Source organism: Balaenoptera borealis, assembly GCF_965194805.1.
Source record: "Balaenoptera borealis genome assembly, chromosome: 1".
In the NCBI taxonomy this organism is placed as follows: Eukaryota; Metazoa; Chordata; class Mammalia; order Artiodactyla; family Balaenopteridae; genus Balaenoptera; species Balaenoptera borealis.
This window is the reverse complement of record NC_138860.1, coordinates 133,953,509-133,974,001: the sequence shown is the minus strand read 5'-3', so window position 1 is coordinate 133,974,001 and position 20,493 is coordinate 133,953,509. Positions and strand designations below refer to the sequence as shown.

Genomic DNA, 20,493 nt, shown 5'->3' with positions numbered 1-20,493 from the left:
GAAATTACATCTTATATTGTGACAAGAAAAAACTAATTTAGTTTTCTTCTCCTCTGTCTTTTCTCCCTACTCCTCTCCTAGCCTGAAGTTATGGATCAAATACAAAATTTAAGGGAGCTGTGGATGGATAATAATGCATTGCAAGTGCTACCTGGGGTATGTAAGTTTTTATTATGCCATGTTGTCTAGCATCTATGTTGTATATTAATTGTAACTGATAATGATTAATCTTACATCTTAAATCCCAGTGTTTTCATTTCAAAGTTAAACACTTTTTAGGAGTGTTCTGTCATCAAGTGTTTTTCACTAATTTGTTTTTTTAATATTTCATATAACTTTTATGATCGTTATAGGTGTGTAAAATGTATGAAAATTTTTCTTGCTCTCTTAGGAGTATATTTTTCATCTCCTTCCCTATTTACTGTTTTTCAAAAGCTGAAAAATTCATATTGTTAAATGAAAAACAATGCTATACATAATACCAAGTCTTAGTTTTACAAAATCAACCTTCTTCTTGTAGGTAACTAGGTAATGGTTTCTGCTCATATTGTTAGAGCTCTTGCACAAAATAAATACCTCTCTCTTGGTTCAGGTGATTTCCAATAGAACCTATTTGAGTTTTTGAAAAAGGCAAAGAGCATAAATTGTTAAAAATAGAAAGTTGAACTAGAATCGATTTTTCTTCTCAGCTAACAGAAAATCCAATAATACCTCCTGAAAAGTAGGTTTATCAGTCAACTCACTGAGTGTGACTATTCATTCCTTTTTCATCCAGTGAGAGAATGGCTTTCCATAAAACACTGCTTCTTACCATTCATAACACATGCACTTGAATATAAGCATGTACATACACACACACACACACACACCACCACCAACAACAACAACCACAAGGGTCTCTGGTGAAAGCCAACTCTAAACTCCTTGCATTGGGCTAAGAAGCCAGGGCAGCTGGTTGTGTAATAGTTCTTCAGCCACTGAGATTTAGATGTATATTCCCAAAGTCAAACTTATTCCTTCTTTGAAATAACATTTAAAGTTTTTTTAAATGATTGCAAAAGCAACAAGAACAGGAAGCTTATTCTCTTTTGAACAAGCATGGGACCACATAAAGAAGAAAATATGACAAAAGATTAGGGAAAAAATACTTTCTCCTCTCACCAAAGGAATACATTTCTACTATCATAGCAAATGCAAAACAGAAAAGCATGCATGTTTTCTATTTATTGATTTATTCAAAAACCATTTACAAATATACCTCTATGAACTAGAAACCATGCTAATGTCAGGGTTACAAAAATAATATACTCAATGACCTTGAATATATTTGTTTGAGGGGCTCACATATAACATGAGAGACAAATCTGTATTCCACTACACATAGCAGAGACTGATTTGTATCATATTCAAGGTATGTACAAACCCTGGGGCAACAAGTAAGACAGTGATCAATCCCTTATGCAAATATTGAGGAATCAGAATGTATGTCTAGTTGGAAAAGTTTATACCTGCTTCTTCAATGTATTCATTTATTCAAAAACACTTACATAGCATTTATCATGGGCTAGGCACTCTCTAGATATTTTACAAATGACTCACCAAATTCTCATAGCAACCCTGTGAAGCAGATTTATTACCAACCCCATGTTATAGATGAGGAAACTGAAACAGAAAGAGTAAATAACTGGGCCAAGGTCACACAGCCAGTAAATGGTGGATCTGTAATTCATACCAGCTCCAGAGGCTTTTGTTCACTCTGATGCTCCAAAATTCTGTTGCTATAGACTCAATAGAAGGTATAAATGAGAATTAGGCTCATCTTACTTTTCACAGTTACTCCATTCCCAAAATCCAACCTTGGAAATCAACTCAGACCTCTAATTCCTTAGTTAGTGTATTATTTAAATGGAAAAGTAGTGGTTAAATCTTCTGTAAAACAGTGCTGCCTAATTTTTTCTGCTTCAAAAGTAGATTTTTTATTATATACTGCCAAGTTTAAGTGGATTTCTCACTTTAGTTAGTACACTTGAATTCCACATTTTGTAATGCTCTTTGTGGGAATACCCCACGCCTCCCTACCCTAAACAGGCATGGTTTTCTGAATGTCCAGTGCTGGCAATTAGTTGTTATGCAATTAACTAGAAATGCTTGACTTTGAAAGGCTAATCTTGAATGCAGTCTTCAGCCCATGTCTGTTAGTTTCACAGAATGATTAATCCTAAGTATTTAGTGTTATAAGACAGAGGTCCCCAACCCCTGGGCCGTGGACCGGTACCGGTCCGTGGCCTGTTAGGAAACAAGCCACACAGCAGGAGGTGAGCCAGTGGGTGAGCGAGCGAAGCTTCATCTGTATTTACAGCCGCTCCCCATCACTCGCATTACCGCCTGAGCTCCGCCTCCTGCCAGATCAGCAGCGACATTAGATTCTCATAGGAGCGTGAACCCTACTGTGAACTGCGCATGCGAAGGATCTAGGTTGCGTGTTCCTTATGAGAATCTAATGCCTGATGATCTGAGGTGGAGCTGAGGCAGTGATGCTAGCGCTGGGGAGTGGGTGCAAATACAGATTATCATTAGCAGAGAGGTTTGACTGCACAGAGACCATAATAAACCAATTGCTTGCAGACTCATATCAAAACCGTATTAGTGAGTGGCAAGTGAAAACAAGCTCTGGGCTCCCACTGATTCTGCATTATGGTGAGCTGTATAATTATTTCATTATATATTGCAATGTAATAATAATAGAAATAAAGTGCGCAATAAATGTAACGCTCTTGAATCATCCCAAAACCATCCCCCCGCCCCCGCCCCGGTCTGTGGAAAAATTGTCTTCCACGAAACCAATCCCTGGTGCCAAAAAGGTTGGGGACCGCTGTCATAAGACACAGGGCAAAAAGCAAGTTCCTTTTTATTTTTAGTTCATGTACCAAAATACATTAAGCTAATATACTTTTTAAATACTTTTGGAATGCTGGGCTTTCATTTTTCCACTGTTTTTCATAAATCAGAGAAGCAAATAGATAATGATCAAAAATTAGTTTGCTACATAGCTCTGTCTTGTGGCCATCACTCTAAGATCAATCAATCAAAATATGACTAAACAGCAAACTCCAATATCTTCTTTTGCTTGTGATGGCTTCCACATTTTATTTGTTGTCGACCACTCATCTGTAGGCCCCTCTATGTTCAGAAAGATGTTGGAGCAACATTCAGCATCCTCAAGAACTCTGAGACATTGGGCCTCAAAGGCCTTTATCACTCCAGGCTACTATTGCTTTTATAAGATGTTTGAGAGTAAGGGTTTAGAAAGACAAAAATAAACACCAAGTTGTTATTTTGCTTCCAAAAAAAAAGATATTTAGAAACTTCACACCAAAATATTTATTGAGTTTGCTGGAGATAGCAATTCAGGAAGCTTCAAAGAGAAAAGAAATTTTTCTCATCGTAATGAAACAAAAAAAGAAATATACACACACATAGACACATAATCACATATATTATTCTTTCTATGCTCATCAGAAGAGATGAGCTAAGGTAACATAATAGTTCCTTGGGGTGGAGAGCTATAAGTAAAGTGACAGTATTTTTCCAAGGAACATATTTCTAGGCATGAGGAGAAACTCAGCCCCATGGCCTGACTCACCCAGAGTACCCAGTTCCGAGCCTAGCAACTATTCACCTGTTCTAAGACTGTGTTCACCCTCTGCCCACGTGGGGAACTGGAGGAGCAGGGCTAGAGATATGAGCTGCGTTAATTAAGGCGTCAGTCAGAAAGTGCTAATGTAATCGGTAGGCTTTGCAGTCTGAATTCCGATAAAAACCGAGTTTGCATTTTAGCTCCACCACTTATTAATGGGGCAACTTTGGAATGTTGCTTGTAGTATATCCTGTCACGCACCGTCCTCCTGGATGAACTCCCCAGCCTCTGGGCATGCCGCGTGCAGCTCTCCACCCTCTTCAGGAATTGCCTCAGCTGAGAGAACTTTCTCGTGCAGGGTTACACCCCTATTCCAGGAGACCTGCATCCAATGATCAATCAAATAAGACTCTGAAGGCCTGGACCCTTCCCCCCACTTCAATACTATTTGAAGGGTCAGCTGAGGAATTCCTCACAACTTCTTCACAGCCCACCTTCATCTGTCCAATCCTGCTTCCTTCCTTCCCTCTTTCTTTCCCCTGGTATTAATCCCAAGAATCTCTCTCACAAATTTCTCTTTGTCTCCAGTTCTCAGGGAAACCAGCGTGTGACATTACTTAACCTCTAAGCTTTAATGTGTGTCAAAGTGCAGATTCTGATTCAATAGGTCTGGAGTGGGTCTGGATTCCACATTTCTGACAAACTCCCAGGTTGTACCAATGCTGCTGCTGTGTAAAACATGTTCTGAGCAGCAAGAATATAAAGTATTGTGTCAAGTAATATGTATAAAGTACTTAGCACAGTGCCAAGTGTGTGCTTGTGTAATAAATTTGTTTATGTAATATTTATGTGTTTATACTCTGTCAAATAAGTAGAGACAGGATAGTAAATTGTATACAGGTAGACCAACAAGCAGATGACGCACTGAACACAGATACATGTGGGACATTTATTTGCAAATCATGCCCTTAAAGAAAAGGAAAATGAAGAATTTTATCTTGCTCTAATTCCCATAGTACATGTCCGAGCTAAACAATCACTATTCACTCCCTGCCCAGTGTATGACCTGATTCCTCCCCTGTCCTCAGTAATCAGTTACTAATCCAATCATTCCACATCTAAATTTTTCTCGAGCCATCCCCTCTTCATCCTCACTTCTGCTGCCTTAACTCAGGTCCCTTTCATCTCCTCAGCTAAACTGCTTCCAAATCCTTCTAATCCTTTCAGATCTACTCTAACCCCAGTCATGAATCTTCCCTTCACACTTCCCTGAAGTCATTATTTCAAAACACAAATCTGATTACGTCATTCACCATCTTAAAAGCTTTGAATAGCTCTCCTTGCCTATAAGATAGAGATCACGTAATCCTCACATGACAGGCAAGGCTGTTTAACAGCTGGCTTCTTATGATGCTTAATTTCATCACTGTATTCAGTGACGTTGAATCTCCCACTCTCCCTCAAACACACCACGCTTCCTCACACTTCTCTGTGCTGTTCTCTCTTCCAGGTACAGTTTCTCCTTTTCTTGACAGCAGTGCCTTCCAGGCAATTTGCATCCCTTTGTTTCTAGGGTGTTCTCTACATGCTTTTTTTATTGTACATATCATAGGGTATTATAGTTATTTATTTGACAGTTTCCTTCACTGCTATAAGCACCTTAAAGACTTTATCTGTATCATGACAAGTCTCTTCCCTCACATAGCTGACTTATTCATGATTGTTCTCCAGTATATAACAAAAGCCCTGGTACATAGTAGATCCTCCAAAAGAACTGTTGAATGAACAAATTGATTCTGCATAATAAGATGAAGCCCAAATCACGATTTAATACCTTTCTTATGCATTTGAAATTGTAAGAATCAGAATATCAGCATATGTTGTTTAGGTGGCAACTTTTTTCCTTTCTTTTCCTTCCTTCCTTTTTCTCTTTCTTTCTTCCTTCCTTCCTTTCTTTGTTTGTTTGTTTGTTTCTTTCTTTCTTTCAATTTACTTAATTCTACAGCAACTTTGAGATTATTGCTGCTATCTTTTAACATATTATCTCTGTTGGGAGATATATTCACATATCATAAAATTCACCCATTTAAAGTATACAGTTCAATGGTTTTCAAAATACTCACATAATTGAACAGGCATCACCACAATCTAATTTTGAACATTTCCATCACCACTGAAAGAAACATTAGCAGTTACTCCCTTCCTCTTGACCTTCCAGCCTCTAGCAATCCTTATCTACTTTCTGACTCCATAGATTTACCTATTCTGGACAATTCATATAAATGGAATCATACAATAGGTGGTCTTTCGTGACTGGCATCTTTCACTGCATGTTTCAAGGTTCATCCATTTTGTAGCATGTATCGCTACTTTATTGCTTTTTATTGCTAAATAATACTGCAGCTTATGGATATACCACATTTTGTTTAACTATTCATCATTTGATGGACATTGGGTTGTTTCCACTTTTTGCCTGTTGTGAATAACGCTGCTTTGAACATTTGTGTTTCTTTGTGGACATATATTTCATTCTTGAGTATGTACCTAGGGATTTCTGGGCCATATGGAAACTCTATGTTTAATATTTTGAGGAATGGCCAAACTGTTTTCCAAAGTGGCTGGATAATTTTACATTCCTCCTAGAAATGTATGAGGGTTATGGTTTCTCCACATTCTCGCCAAAACTTGTTATTGTTGCATTTGCTTTGAAAATTAATTTATAGTGTTGTGGTTTTTACAACTTTAAAATATTTCCTGAAAGTTTCTCAACTAACCCTGAGTTTATGCAATGTCATCAAGTCTATAGGGAAGTTAAAGACGTTGGTATACCTGGATATGTCAAAAAACAGAATAGAAACGGTTGACATGGACATTTCTGGATGTGAAGCCCTGGAGGACCTCTTATTGTCATCCAATATGTTGCAACAGTTGCCTGACTCTATAGGTGAGAACGTAATATTTCATCATGAATGTTTATGTCAAATATAGTGTTTTCTATAGTTTGTTCACAGATGTAGGGTATATACTCTTAGCATGATATTAATAAATTAGCATGATCATTATTCAAGGTGATAAAATATTTTACCAATATCTTAAAATGAAATGGTAACTGTAGTTGTCAAACTCAAGAAGACCCTCCTATTAAAATGATCTTACTAAATTGATATATTTTAAATAATTTTAGATCTCCTAAGTTGTAAAATGTTATTATAAGGAGTATATATCTTAGATTTAAGTACTTTGATAAACATGTATGTCTCCTTTTATTACTATAGAATTATAGTAGCTTCTATCCACGGTGTGGCTATATTCTATTTTTAATATTATTGTAACATCACTGTAATTAGGAATAACACAATAAATGTGAAATATCTTCATATTTCTATTATTCAAAAAAGACATCTCACCTTTATATTTAAGATTCATGAGGCCAGATATTTTGTCTGTTAGTATATATTAACCACTCAATCTATTTTTGTCATAAATTTTTCTCTGAGTAAAATAATGAAAGAATCTAATTTAAATATGAGTAAACCTTTTGTATGTATATCTTATTATTTATGAGAGGAAACAGCTAGGAGAATAATCATCAAACTACTTAACTTTGGAATGTAGTTTTTAACATTCTGAATTAGATGTATCGTATATTCTGGAACTTATTAATGCTTCTGAAAATTGAGTCACAACCTAGGTAGCCTGATTGAAGGGAAGCTAGAAGACAAAACAGTTCCCCAAATTTTTCTTCAATATTTTATTGCTTCCATTTTCACTGTTCTTTCAGGCTAATAGAGAATATTAGTTTTAGCAGAACAGGCTGGCTTTTCTTTCTTTGTAGATTTGATGACTTTTTTATTTATATAATTATATATTTTTATAACAGTGTTTCTCCAACTTACTCCACCCTAAGATTTATCTGAGAGCTTTATTAAACAGTTCCACATTTCCAGGCTCTCTCTGTGAAAATTCTGATTCAATAAATGTGTAATAAGCCCTCTGTTCTGTATTCTTGTTAAATATCCTAGATGAAACTTATGACCAGATAAGCTTAGAAAATACTATTTAGTGTTGTAGAAGGTAAGGAAATATAATAGTTTAAAAGGGCATCCTCTAGTCAAGATGATAGAGATGGTCATCTGGTCAAGATAACCATCTGGTCAAAATACATATCTTACTCTCCTACTCAATCACCACTCCATACCTCTTCAAAGACACAATGAGAATGGAAAAACTATATTAGAAAAACATATTTTTGTTCATTACTGCCTCCTCTGTACAAAGAATTATGCCTGGTGTATGGTAAGTGCTCCTTAAGTATTTAGTAAATAAAATAATTTTGCCCTGCTTAAGAAGAATGAACATATACCCGGATTTGAGACATAATGGAAACACAGAAATGACCCCAGGCCTGACTGATGGGCTTCAGACCACAAACAGAAGTGGCAGCCATAAATTGTTCCTGCAGTAAAAAAAAAAAAAAAAAAGACCTTAAGCATACCAGGAGGATACAGACTTACAGGGACTGAGGCAGGGAAGGAACCCTTTTCTGCAAAGAGAGACTTGAAAAAACCTGCAACTAATATGTAGAGCTAGGGTGGAAGGAGAGAACAGATACAGATTCACTGCTGAAAATTACGGCACGTCACAAGCTGGTTTGGACTGAATCTGCAATATCCACATCAAATGAGAGTACTGTGTTGCTAATATAAGACCTGGTTCTGAACTCCAGAAACTTGGGGGTCAGGTGGAGGTAACCATAAAAGTGCCAGACAGGGAGGGGTGAGCATAGGTAAGGAAAAATATTCACCCTCACAAATGGGCATGAAAACAAAAATTTTAAAGGAAAACTAATGTTACAACAACCAAAAACTCAAACAATAGGAAAATTTACCCCAAGGGAAACCAAAATTATCAAGCAATGTAAAAAAAATGTTTAAGTATGTGCAGATCCTCAAATAGATAAAAGGAAGAATAACATTTGTAAAAATAAAAATAACTTATAAAACAAAAACAGGAGCTATGACTAAGAAAAGGTGGTTATAAAAAAGAACCAATTAGAAATTCTGGAAATGAAAATGTCACATAGTGAAATAAAAGATGATATGATTATTTGTTTAAAATATCTTCCATTAAGAAAGCAGACTAGGGAATTAGACTTCTGGTCTGGGGAAGGCAGCATGTATAGATGATAGAAAATATCAGATTAGATCCTGGGATGATAAAACAGACCAGCACAGGCAGGTGGTATTACATATTTAACATCTTCACTTAGAATCTGAGTGGTTCTCAAATTAAGAAAGTAACTTGTTAGTAGCTTACTCCTGGAACTTTCTTTGGACCCTATTGACCTTTTAGGGAAAATTGCATTTAAACATCTGCAGAGTTGCCAGAGTACCTGATTATACACATAGAATGGCTGACTTTCCTCTAAGAATTTCCTTCTTGGTCAAGAGAAATACCTGGGAACTCTGTTCAAAGGTCCTAAAATAATTTGTTGATTCTGATTGGATGGTAAATTGCATCTTTTCTTCTTTATTTGAGCATGGATCGTCTATTGAACTACCAACATTTAAAAGAATAAAAGACAAGAAACGTCACAGTATTAATAAAGGGAAATAGCAACTAAAATAAAATCTTTGCTTCCTTTACACCTATTTTAATTCTGCAGTTGTGGGGTATTTGAATGGAGTGATATATTCAACAATGAACCCTGTATGCTGAGTCCCTTTCCTTGTGCTGGTTCCAGGGAAAATGAAGGGGGCTCTTTACATTTTCTAGATAGAGCTTTAATAATCAGCTTCTTTGGATAGCAGAGAAACTCAGTAAAGGAGAATATAATTTTTTTACTTTCCCAAATAACTTATCTTATTCACTTAGTGGTTAAAGACACAGGTTTTGTAGTCAAGCTACCCGAGTTCAAAGTCTGGCTTTTCTACCTTACTAACTGTGTGACTTTACACAAGCTACTTAATCTCTCTGTGCCTCAGTTTTATCATCTTTTAAGTGGGGAAGTAATAGTACCTGCATCAGGGGATTATTTTGAGAAATAAATGAATTAATATAAGTAAAATTGCTTAGAACAGTACCTGGCACATAGTAAATGTTCAATCAATGTTAGGTACTATAATAATATAATAATTATTATAATCTTAGATATGATGAGTGCACAGCCATTTGGCTTTCAAAATTCTATTATCTAGGGTAAATGCCATGTAAATATTAGCTGTTTTTGATATTAATGTTTAATACATTGCTTCTTATTATATATTTATATATAAGTAGCTAAAATCATAGCAAAAAAAGCCTCCTTTTTCTTTCTCTTCAGTATATCTGAGTTGGGAATATAGGATAAAGAGGTGGGGAATTGAGGAAGAAATAGGATAAAGTACCTTTGGTTCCTGAGGGTAGAAGAGAGTCCAAGCAGATACGATATAGCTATGTAGTATTTATCTGCAAGAGGAAGTCATGAGCAACAGAGCTGAGGCTGATGGCCTATTTCCACTCCAAGGACAACCAGATTCCTACAGAAACTCCAGAATGTGTCCAAAGGGCACACCCTTGGATGGAATATGTGAGTGACACAGTAGCCACACCACAAATGAGTGAAGTTCCCTTAAGTCCACAGACGTGGAACTAAGAAGGGAGCCCTAACTCACTTCAACCTTTAAAGCTATAGAAGCTTCTGTCAACTGTCAGAGCCACTACTCCATTCTTCAAAAAAAATCTGTTGCATCAATCTTTTGGCCTTAATCCCTATCCTGCCTCGAAATTTTCTCACCACTACTTCAGACCTAGGAACTGTGATTCTCTTAAAGACTGCTTTGCAACCTGGTTTCATGTTTGCAGAGCCATCTGTAACCCAGCCCAAAATTTCTCGCGACCCAATCAAGTGATGTTGAGACTGTCAGCCCTCCTCTGGCTCCACTGGTGGGCAGGGGCAGTAGTTTGATCAGGGCTACAGCTCATAAAAAGCGATTCCTTTTATATTGTATTTTCTGTCAGAAATCTATTCTTCTATATTAATACACCTTCTTCTCTGTTTTAGGTTTGTTGAAAAAACTAACTACTCTAAAAGTAGATGACAATCAACTTACAATGCTACCCAATACAATCGGAAAGTAAGTGACAAAGTTTCATACCAGTCTCTCTAAAGCCAGAAACAAAAGAATATATTGAGTTTTCTACTTTCACACGTTTTCTGCTAGAGATATCAATAATTTTGTTCATATGTAAACTCATTTTAGACCGCATTTTATTTAGTTATATATTTGTATATAATTTATCTTAATTTAGTTTTATATTTAGACGCTGCATTGACACCCAACTATATATTGATAATATCATAAGAAATACTTAACCATCACTCTTTCATAAGCAAAGTGATTACCCAGACCTTCAATTATACCATTGCCTGTAATTTTCCAGATACTATTAATTTGATGTTTTTGACTGAGTAGCAGCTCTAAATTCACTTATGTCTTACAAAATCAAATCAATTTTTATAAGATCTGCATTATGTATATGTCACCATTACACTGTTAGTAAAATTTGATATTTGTGGAAACTTAATGTATTTTTAGACTTTAAGGAGATAAGCATCTGTTTTAGCTTGCATTTTAAAAAGCTTCAAGGTGGAAGGCCATCATTGCCTTTTAAGGACAAAATATATTCCATTTATTTGAGAGCGATTTATTTCTAATTTTATGTTGCCATTAATGTTTGATTTACAGCTCTTTAAGAAACATATGTATGTTATTAACAGTGTTTCACTGAAATTCTTTTGTTTACAACTTGTGTAAAGTGAGAAATCAATAAGTTGTCTTTATTCTAACATTATGTAAGGCCATTTTATAGGAATCTTGCCCCACATTTCATGTGAAGCATTATATAAATCCATAATTTAACAGATTTGGGTGTACTTGGGGTGGTGGGGAGAAAGCCTAGCTTTTTTTAAAAAAACAGATTTATTAGCTATAATTGATGTACAATAAACTGCATATATTTAAAGTCTACAATTTGATGTTTTGACATTCATATAAAGCCATGGAGGGAAGTGTTAAAGAAATGGACTATATGACTGTATTTTATTACAATAAAAAAAGGCAGAATAAAAAAACAGGAGGAAGTATATGAGAAATCTCTACCTCCTGCTCAGTTTTGCTGTGAACCTAAAACAGCTATAAAAGTAAAGTCTATTTTAAAAAGAGGAAGAATGACTGACAAACTGTAGTTACTCAGACTTGAGTATTTGGTAGAATTTTGTCAAAAATGAACAAAGTGAGCTTGTCACTTCAAGGGAAACAACTGACAGAATTTGTTGCCAACAGTGAAATTTGAGCTATCAAGTAAAAATTAGAATTTTGGAAAATTTGTATCTGCCACTGTGAGTTTGACAGCTTCCCAATATTTAAAGCCTTTTCTGATAACACTGGTGTGATATCACTGGTGTAATAATGAATGTGATTTGTTGATATTGTAATATGAAATGTGTCAACATTTGGAAAATCTGTTCAACTCAGTGAAGCCACACTTTCCAAATGACCAATGCATGAGCTACAAAATCACACATGAGAAATAGACCCATTCAAAGTGCAAAAAGGTTAGTTGATTTTAATGTATTGGTATGAAAAGTAAGAAAAGTTCATTGATGTATTTCAGATTCTACATTGCAATTACTGTATCCCCTAAAAAGACTGCCACTTGTTGAGTTTGGGTGTAGTATCAAAGAATAATCACAATTATCCAAAAAGACCATGAAAATACTCCTCCCTTTTCCAACTACCTATCTGTGTGAGTTTGGACTTTTTTATATATAACTTAATCAAAACAACATACCACAACAAATTGAATACAAAGCAGATATGAGAATCCAGTTGCCTTCTATTAAGCTAAACATTGAAGAGATTCACAAAAATAAAAATGTCACTCTTCTCACTAAAGGTTTTTGTTTTGGAAAGTATACTTACTTTTATAAAAATGTGTTACATACATTAACATGTCATGGGTTTATTATTGTTATTTAAGAATGAATAATAAATAATTATTTTTAAATGCCCCTTTTAATTTATAATATTGTAGATACCAATAGATATATATAAACCATATTAAAAAAAGTACTTTAGGATTACCAGTGATTTTTAAGAGTGTAAAGAGGTCCTAAAATGAAAAAGTTTGAAGATTTCAGTTCTATAATACATCATGTCTTGGATGGTTAAATTGTGACAGCCATTGTCTAACATGTTCTCACTTCAAGGTAGCACTTGTGGCAAAAAATAAACTAAATTTCTAAAATTTTATAGTATACCTTAATAAACAATCTGTATGAAGTAAAAATAATAATAATGATATAATGGCTTTGCTTTCTTTAGGGAATTCAGAACTGATAGATCAGAGATTTAGTTCAAGGCTAGAGATAAAATTTGATTAGAATCCCATTTAATGGCACCCAGATCACACGCAGAAAGTGTTCTGGAAGTAGTGAAATAGTCTTTATTTTATTATGAGACATTCTACCTAGAACTCTGCGCACCAAAATGTTCAGATCAGCTGCAGTGACCAAAAATATTCTCATTCTGCACATCGAATGTTTCAATAGGTTAGACTTATCTTTGGTAATTTTCAATAGTCCAACTAGTAAAAATTGCTGAAAGAATTCATTTTTCAACATCTTTCACAGTTGAAATGGATTCCATGACTTTTGTGCCAAATGACTTGTAAAATTGGTTATTTTTGTTGTTGAATCTTAAGTTGTGCCTAGGAGTTCCAGCCACTCTAATAATTGAATGTGCAATGAAAATAGTAACAAACAACTTTTTGTGTGTGTTCATATTGTGCCAGATACCGTGTTTGGTGCTTTACATGTATTCTTATTTAAAGGCCCCATCAACACTATTCAATGTGTATTATTATCTCCCCATCAACAGATGCAGAAACAGAGGCTGAGAGAAGTTATCAGATTTCAAAGCTAAGCTGTTAATTGACCTATGATGCTTCTTTTTTTTAAATTTAATTTAATTAATTAATTTATTTATTATACAGCAGGTTCTTATTAGTTATCTATTTTATACATATTAGTATATACATGTCAATCCCAATCTCCCAATTCATCCCACCACCACCACGCCCCATCCCCGCTTTCCCCCCTTGGTGTCCATACATTTGTTCTCTACATCTGCGTCTTTATTTCTGCCTTGCAAACTGGTTCATGTGTACCATTTTTCTAGATTCCAGATATATGCGTTAATATACGGTATTTGTTTTTCTCTTTCTGACTTACTTCACTCTGTATGACAGTCTCTAGGTCCATCCACGTCTCTATAAATGACCCAATTTCGTTCTTTTTTATGGCTGAGTAATATTCCATTGTATATTTCTACCACATCTTCTTTATCCATTCGTCTGTCGATGGGCATTTAGGTTACTTCCATGACCTAGCTATTGTAAATACTGCTGCAATGAACACTGGGGTGCATGTGTCTTTTTGAATTATGGTTTTCTCAGGGTATATGCCCAGTAGTGGGATTGCTGGGTCCTATGATGCTTCTTAATATATGTTATAGTTGAGTCACACATTTTGTAATATTAGGTCATTTAAGAGCCCCATTGCTCTAAAGGCAAAAGATCTCCCATAAAAAGAGAAACCATACGCTAAACCTACTCTCTCTTAGCTTCGTAGTTTTGGAGAAAAGCAATAAAATCTCAAAAATTTGAATGGATATTTTAAAAATCATTCCATCATAGAGTATGGTCAATGAGAAAGACCGCTAACTAGAATCAGAAAGTCTAAGTAACTATGCAAAGCTGGGTAAATCCCTTCTTTCCTATGGGCCTCAAACTCCTGAGGAATAATGCAAGGAGCACTGGCTTTGGAGTCAAATAGCATGGGTGTGAACCCTGGCTACGCCACTTACTGTGTGAACTTGGACAAATTATTTAAACGCTCAGTGGCTTAGTTTCTTCATTTGTAATTTCCACCTATGTCTAAAATTCTAATTCTTTGATCCAGATGTTTAGTTTATATGATATCAATACCCTAGATTGTAAATTCCAGTAGTCTACTTACTAGACTGCTATAATAACAAGAAAATAAGCATTCTAGGTATCTGAATGCTAAAAACTGTGCTCCCCTCTATTCCCTAAGCATGGAAGGATACACAAGAAACTGGAAACGTACATGGCTTTGGGGAGGAGAATTTGGGGGCTGGCCAGTAGAGTAAATAGGGAGACTTGCTTTTATTGTATACTTTTTGAATTTCGTATCATGTAATGTTATTCGAGTCAAAAAATTAAAAACAAAGTGTGTGCGCGCACGCACACACACACACACACACCCTTCATTGGATAAAACCCAAATATCTTCACACTAATATTCAAGTTTTTCCATAGTCTAGTCTAGACTGGTGGTTCTCAACACGTGGTCCCCTGATCAGCAGCATCAGCTTCAACTGGGAACTTGTTCGAAGTGCAAATTCTCGGAGACAATCCCAGGTTTACTGAATCAGAAGCTCTGGGCATTGGACCAGCAATCTGTGTATTATTAACAAGCCCTTCCAGGGATTCTGATGCATGCTAAAGTTTAAGAACCACTAACTGGATTCAGCTTACTTATACAGCTATCAGATAACTGTCTTCTCGAACCCTATTCCATCGTGCCTGCATCAGAATTACCTGCGATGCTGGTTTAAAATGAAGCTCCCTTAGAGAAGTTTACCGAAGCAGTTGGTTGCTTTGGCTTTGGAGCCAGACCTTCTGGGTCCGAAACCTGGCTCTTCGATGTGCTATTGGGTAGAGCCTTAGATTCCTCCTCAGTAAAATGGAAATCATAGTAATAATGCCTACCTCCTAAGAATGTTGTGAGGATTAAATGTGTTAATACATGGAAAGTGCTCACACATTTAATAAGTGTTTTATAAAAATGAAGTCCAATAAGGTAAAGAGTTATTGACTTAAATCAAATTGGGGGTATTTGGATTCAAAAATATGCTTACTTGTTTTTACGACTTAATTCTTTTCCCTCTGTCCACCCAGACCACTGCAGCTTCCTCCTTTAAATTAAAAGCTCGATACACCTACTAACTAAACCAGCATTTCCTAAATTATATTCCTCAAAATAATCATTACTTGAGATTTTAATAGGTATGACATAAAGATAAGTTTCATGGACAAATAAGTGTTGTGAACTCTTTATACAAGTTAGGGAACACTCTACCGTGATATTTTTCCATTTCTTATATAAGTCTCTTATTTATCTTTTTTTTTAACATCTTTATTGGAGTATAATTGCTTTACAATGGTGTCTTAGTTTCTGCTTTGAAGCAAAGTGAATCAGCTATACGTATACATATATCCCCATATCTCCTCCCTCTTGCATCTCCCTCCCATCCTCCCTATCCCACCCCCTAGGTGGTCAAAAAGCATCGAGCTGGTCTCCCTGTGCTATGCAGCTGCTTCCCACTAGCTATCTAGTTTACATTTGGTAGTGTATATATGTCTATGCCACTCTCTTACTTTGTCCCGGCTTACCCTTCCCCCTCTCTGTGTCCTCAAGTCCATTCTCTACGTCTGCGTCTTTATTCCTGTCCTGCCCCTAGGTTGTTCATAACCATTTATTTTATTTTATTTTTTTAGATTCCATATATGTGTGTTAGCATATGGTATTTGTTTTTCTCTTTCTGACTTACTTCATTCTGTATGATAGACTCTAGGTCCATCCACCTCACTGCAAATAACTCAATTTCATTTCTTTTTATGGCTGAGTAATATTCCATTGTATATATGTGCCACATCTTCTTTATCCATTCATCTGTCGATGGACATTTAGGTTGCTTCCATGTCCTGGCTATTGTAAATAGAGCTGCAATGAATATTGTGGTACATGACTCTTTTTGAATTATGGTTTTCTCTGGGTATATGCCCAGTAGTGGGATTGCTGGGTCGTATGGTAGTTCTATTTTTACTTTTTTAAGGAACCTCCATACTGTTCTCCATAGTGGCTGTATCAATTTATATTCCCACCACCAGTGCAAGAGGGTTCCCTTTTCTCCACACCCATTCCAGCATTTATTGTTTCTAGATTTTTTGATGACAGCCATTCTGACTGGTGTGAAGTGATACCTCATTGTAGTTTTGATTTGCATTTCTCTAATGATTAATGATGTTGAGCATTCTTTCACGTGTTTGTTGGCAATCTGTATATCTTCTTTGGAGAAATGTTGATTTAGGTCTTCTGCCTATTTTTGGATTGGGTTGTTTGTTTTTTTGATATTGAGGTGCATGAGCTGCTTGTGTATTTTGGAGATTAATCCTTTGTCAGTTGCTTCATTTGCAAATATTTTCTCCCATTCTGAGGGTTGTCTTTTCATCTTGTTTATGGTTTCCTTTGCTGTGCAAAAGCTTTTAAGTTTCATTAGGTCCCATTTGTTTATTTTTGCTTTTATTTCCATTTCTCTAGGAGGTGGGTCAAAAAGGATCTTGCTGTGATTTATGTCATAGAGTGTTCTGCCTATGTTTTCCTCTAAGAGTTTTATATTGTCTGGCCTTACATTTAGGTCTTTAATCCATTTTGAGTTTATTTTCATGTATGGTGTTAGGGAGTGTTCTAATTTCATTCTTTTCCATGTAGCTGTCCAGTTTTCTCAGCACCACTTATTGAAGAGGCTGTCTTTTGTCCATTGTATATTCTTGCCTCCTTTATCACAAATAAGGTGACCATATGTGCATGGGTTTATCTCTGGGCTTTCTATCCTGTTCCACTGATCTATATTTCTGTATTTGTTCCAGTACCATACTGTCTTGATTACTGTAGCTTTGGAGTATAGTCTGAAGTCCAGGAGCTTGATTCCTCCAGCTCTGTTTTTCTTTCTCAAGATTGCTTTGGCTATGCGGGGTCTTTTGTCTTTCCATACAAATTGTGAAATTTTTTATTCTAGTTCTGTGAAAAATGCCATTGGTAGTTTGATAGGGATTTCATTGATTCTGTAGATTGCTTTGTGTAGTATAGTCATTTTCACAATGTTGAATCTTCCAATCCAAGAACATGGTATATATCTCCATCTGTGTGTGTGTGTTTTAATGTTACTCTTGACATATTTGCAAGTACTTTATTTAAGAATGTGTGGTCCCAGGACCAGGAGCTTCTACATCACCCACTAGCTTGTTTCAGATGCAGAATCTGGGCCCCACCCCAAATCACTGAATCTGAATCTGCATTTTAGCGAGTTCTGCTGGTGATTTATATGCACGCTAAAGTTTGGGAAGCAGTGCTTATAAAGGTACTTTATACTTCCTTTGCAGCTTGTTTTCACTTTTAATGTGTACTATTATAGACTATAGAGAAAACTTCTAAAAAAGGTAGCATTTGGTCTATCTTTTTTTTTGTACAAAGGGTAATGTGGTTTCAGATGTACAGCAGGATGATTCCATATTTGTATGTATTGCAAAATGATCACCACAATAAATCTAGTTAACATTTTTCACCATACATAGTTACCTTTTTCTTGTGATGAGACCTTTTAAGATCTACTCTCTTAGCAACTTTCAAATATACAATACAGTATTGTTAACTATACAGTGCTGTACATTACATCCCCATGACTTATTTATTTTATAACGGGGAGTTGGTCCCTTTTAGTCACCTTCACCCATTTTTCCTACCCCCTATCCCCTACTCCTGGCAACCACCAAAGGTGTTCACTGTATATATGAGCTTGGTTGTGGGTTTTTTTTTTTTTACTTTTTTGTATTTTTGTTTTTAGATTCCACACATAAGTGAGATTGTATGGTGTTTGTCTTTCTCTGTCAGATTTATTTCACTTATTTTGGTCTATCTTTTGAATGCCAGTGATAATTTGAGTAAATGTGGTACAACTGTATTCATATAGGATCCTGTATTAAAATACCTTAGGTGATTTATAACAAGATAACCATCAATAAAGTCAGCTGGAATGTTAGATTTTGAGTTTGAATCCTTTGAATTCAGAGATCATTGAAGAATGTGTGTTTTGCACGTAATAGGTTTTTTTTTGTAACCCAAAAATGTAAAATACTTTCAGGCTATAAATTATTAATTCAGTATATCCCATGGTGCAGTAAAAATGTTGTCTTTTTATTGTAGGAAGTCCTCACTTTGCACAGTAGTGGGGACTATGAAAACAACCATGAACACTGAAACTATGCAAAGTAGTCTTAAGAATCAATGGGGGAAATTATGATTGTTCTGACAAAAGATCTTTAAACCTTTTCAAACATTAAATACTGTTGCTGTTGGTTATAAATGTATAGAGAAATGGAAAAATAATAAATCAACATGGATTTAATACACAGTCATTGTAAACATTAGGAACATCAAGAATTAAAGTGGGGTTTTTTTAAAAGATCTTATCAAAATTAGTTTGAACAGTGCTTGCCTTCTTTTCATTGTGTAAGTTGTAATTCAGAGTGAACATCTTTTCTGTGAGTCAGTGAATTGTCATCCTCCTTTTAAGCTTGGATCAGCTTCCAAGCTTTTATCCTTTGTGCTTTCAATATCATGAAATATCTCTGAGAGTTTTTTAATGTAAAGTTTATTGCCAGGGTCACTTCCTCTGAGGCATCTTCATCCTTTTCATTACAACCACTTTCCTCATTGATGTCAACAAGTTTTCCTTTACTAAGTTCCTCTGGCAGCAGATCTACAGGCTCTCAAATAGTGGCAGGCAGCATTCCCACAGTCAGCTGTTTCTTCTATAATCCCATGTATGTTCAGTTCAAATCCTGCCAAGTTATTTGCACAGTGTGCTAAAAGTTTCTGCTACACTGCATGAGTATTACTTGCTGTTACTTCCTGCCATGATGTTTGAATATTTTCAGTTGAATGCTTTATGTCATATTTCTTCCAAAACTCAGCTAAAGAAACGGTATGATCTCCAGTTGTAGCATCAATAGCCTATTCAAAAGTCTGTGTAAGATAACAGGCCTTCAAAGTTGAAATAACTCCTTGGTCCACTGGTTGGATTAATGAAATTGTTCTTGGTGATGAAAAGCAAACTTTCACATTTTCATGTAAATCCCCAAGAGAATTAGGATGACAAAGAGCATTATCCAACAGGAGTAGCGCTTTAAATGTTAAATTATGGTACCTATAGTATCTCTCTACAGCCGGTTGACAAGAAGGCAACATAACTAAGAGACTTACTATCCGTGTATGAACTGAATAGTGGATGTGCAGAGGCTGATCACCGACAGACTCAAAAAAGTAATATGACTAGTCACTGATCATGATGTACATCTGTTATTTACACAGCGATTTGTGGACTGAAGAGTTAGCAGCAAAGTTTGTACTTTATGCAGTTACTCACAGTTAATATACTGAGGTAATTGAAATTTGAGCCATGTTGTTGGGGCACAAATGTTATTTAAGGAAACCATGGTAACTGAAATCTGTGCAAAGTAAGGAGTGCCTTACTATGATTCAAGACTAACTTCAAAAATGTTTTTATAAAAGAAAGAAAAATAAGAAAGCTTAATTATATTATTTAATTGTTTAGTTCTTTGACTTCTACCTCTGAACATACATCTGAAGTTTTATTTTTTTAACATCGTTATTGGAGTATAATTGCTTTACAATGGTGTGTTAGTTTCTGCTTTATAACAAAGTGAATCAGCTATACATATACATATGTCCCCATATCCCTTCCCTCTTGCGTCTCCCTCCCACCCTCCCTATCCCACCCTTCTAGGTGGTCACAAAGCACCGAGCTGATCTCCCTGTGCTATGCGGCTGCTTCCCACTAGCTATCACTTTTACATTTGGTAGTGTATATATGTACATGCCACTCTCTCACTAGTTTTTATTTTTAAAAATCACTCGTACTTTCATGACC

General features: G+C 35.7%; 1 protein-coding gene across 4 annotated transcripts in view; it reads left to right on the top strand.

The window, feature by feature from the left end:
- The window catches only part of LRRC7 (leucine rich repeat containing 7), a 519,751-nt gene that overhangs the window by 361,421 nt on the left and 137,837 nt on the right, over positions 1–20,493 (top strand). For all 4 annotated transcript variants that reach the window (XM_082356466.1, XM_082356465.1, XM_082356469.1 and 1 more), the window contains exons 9-11: positions 82–156; positions 6,437–6,581; positions 10,680–10,752. In XM_082356466.1, the coding sequence (XP_082212592.1) occupies positions 82–156; positions 6,437–6,581; positions 10,680–10,752 (293 nt within the window). The remainder of the gene's footprint in view (positions 1–81; positions 157–6,436; positions 6,582–10,679; positions 10,753–20,493) is intronic.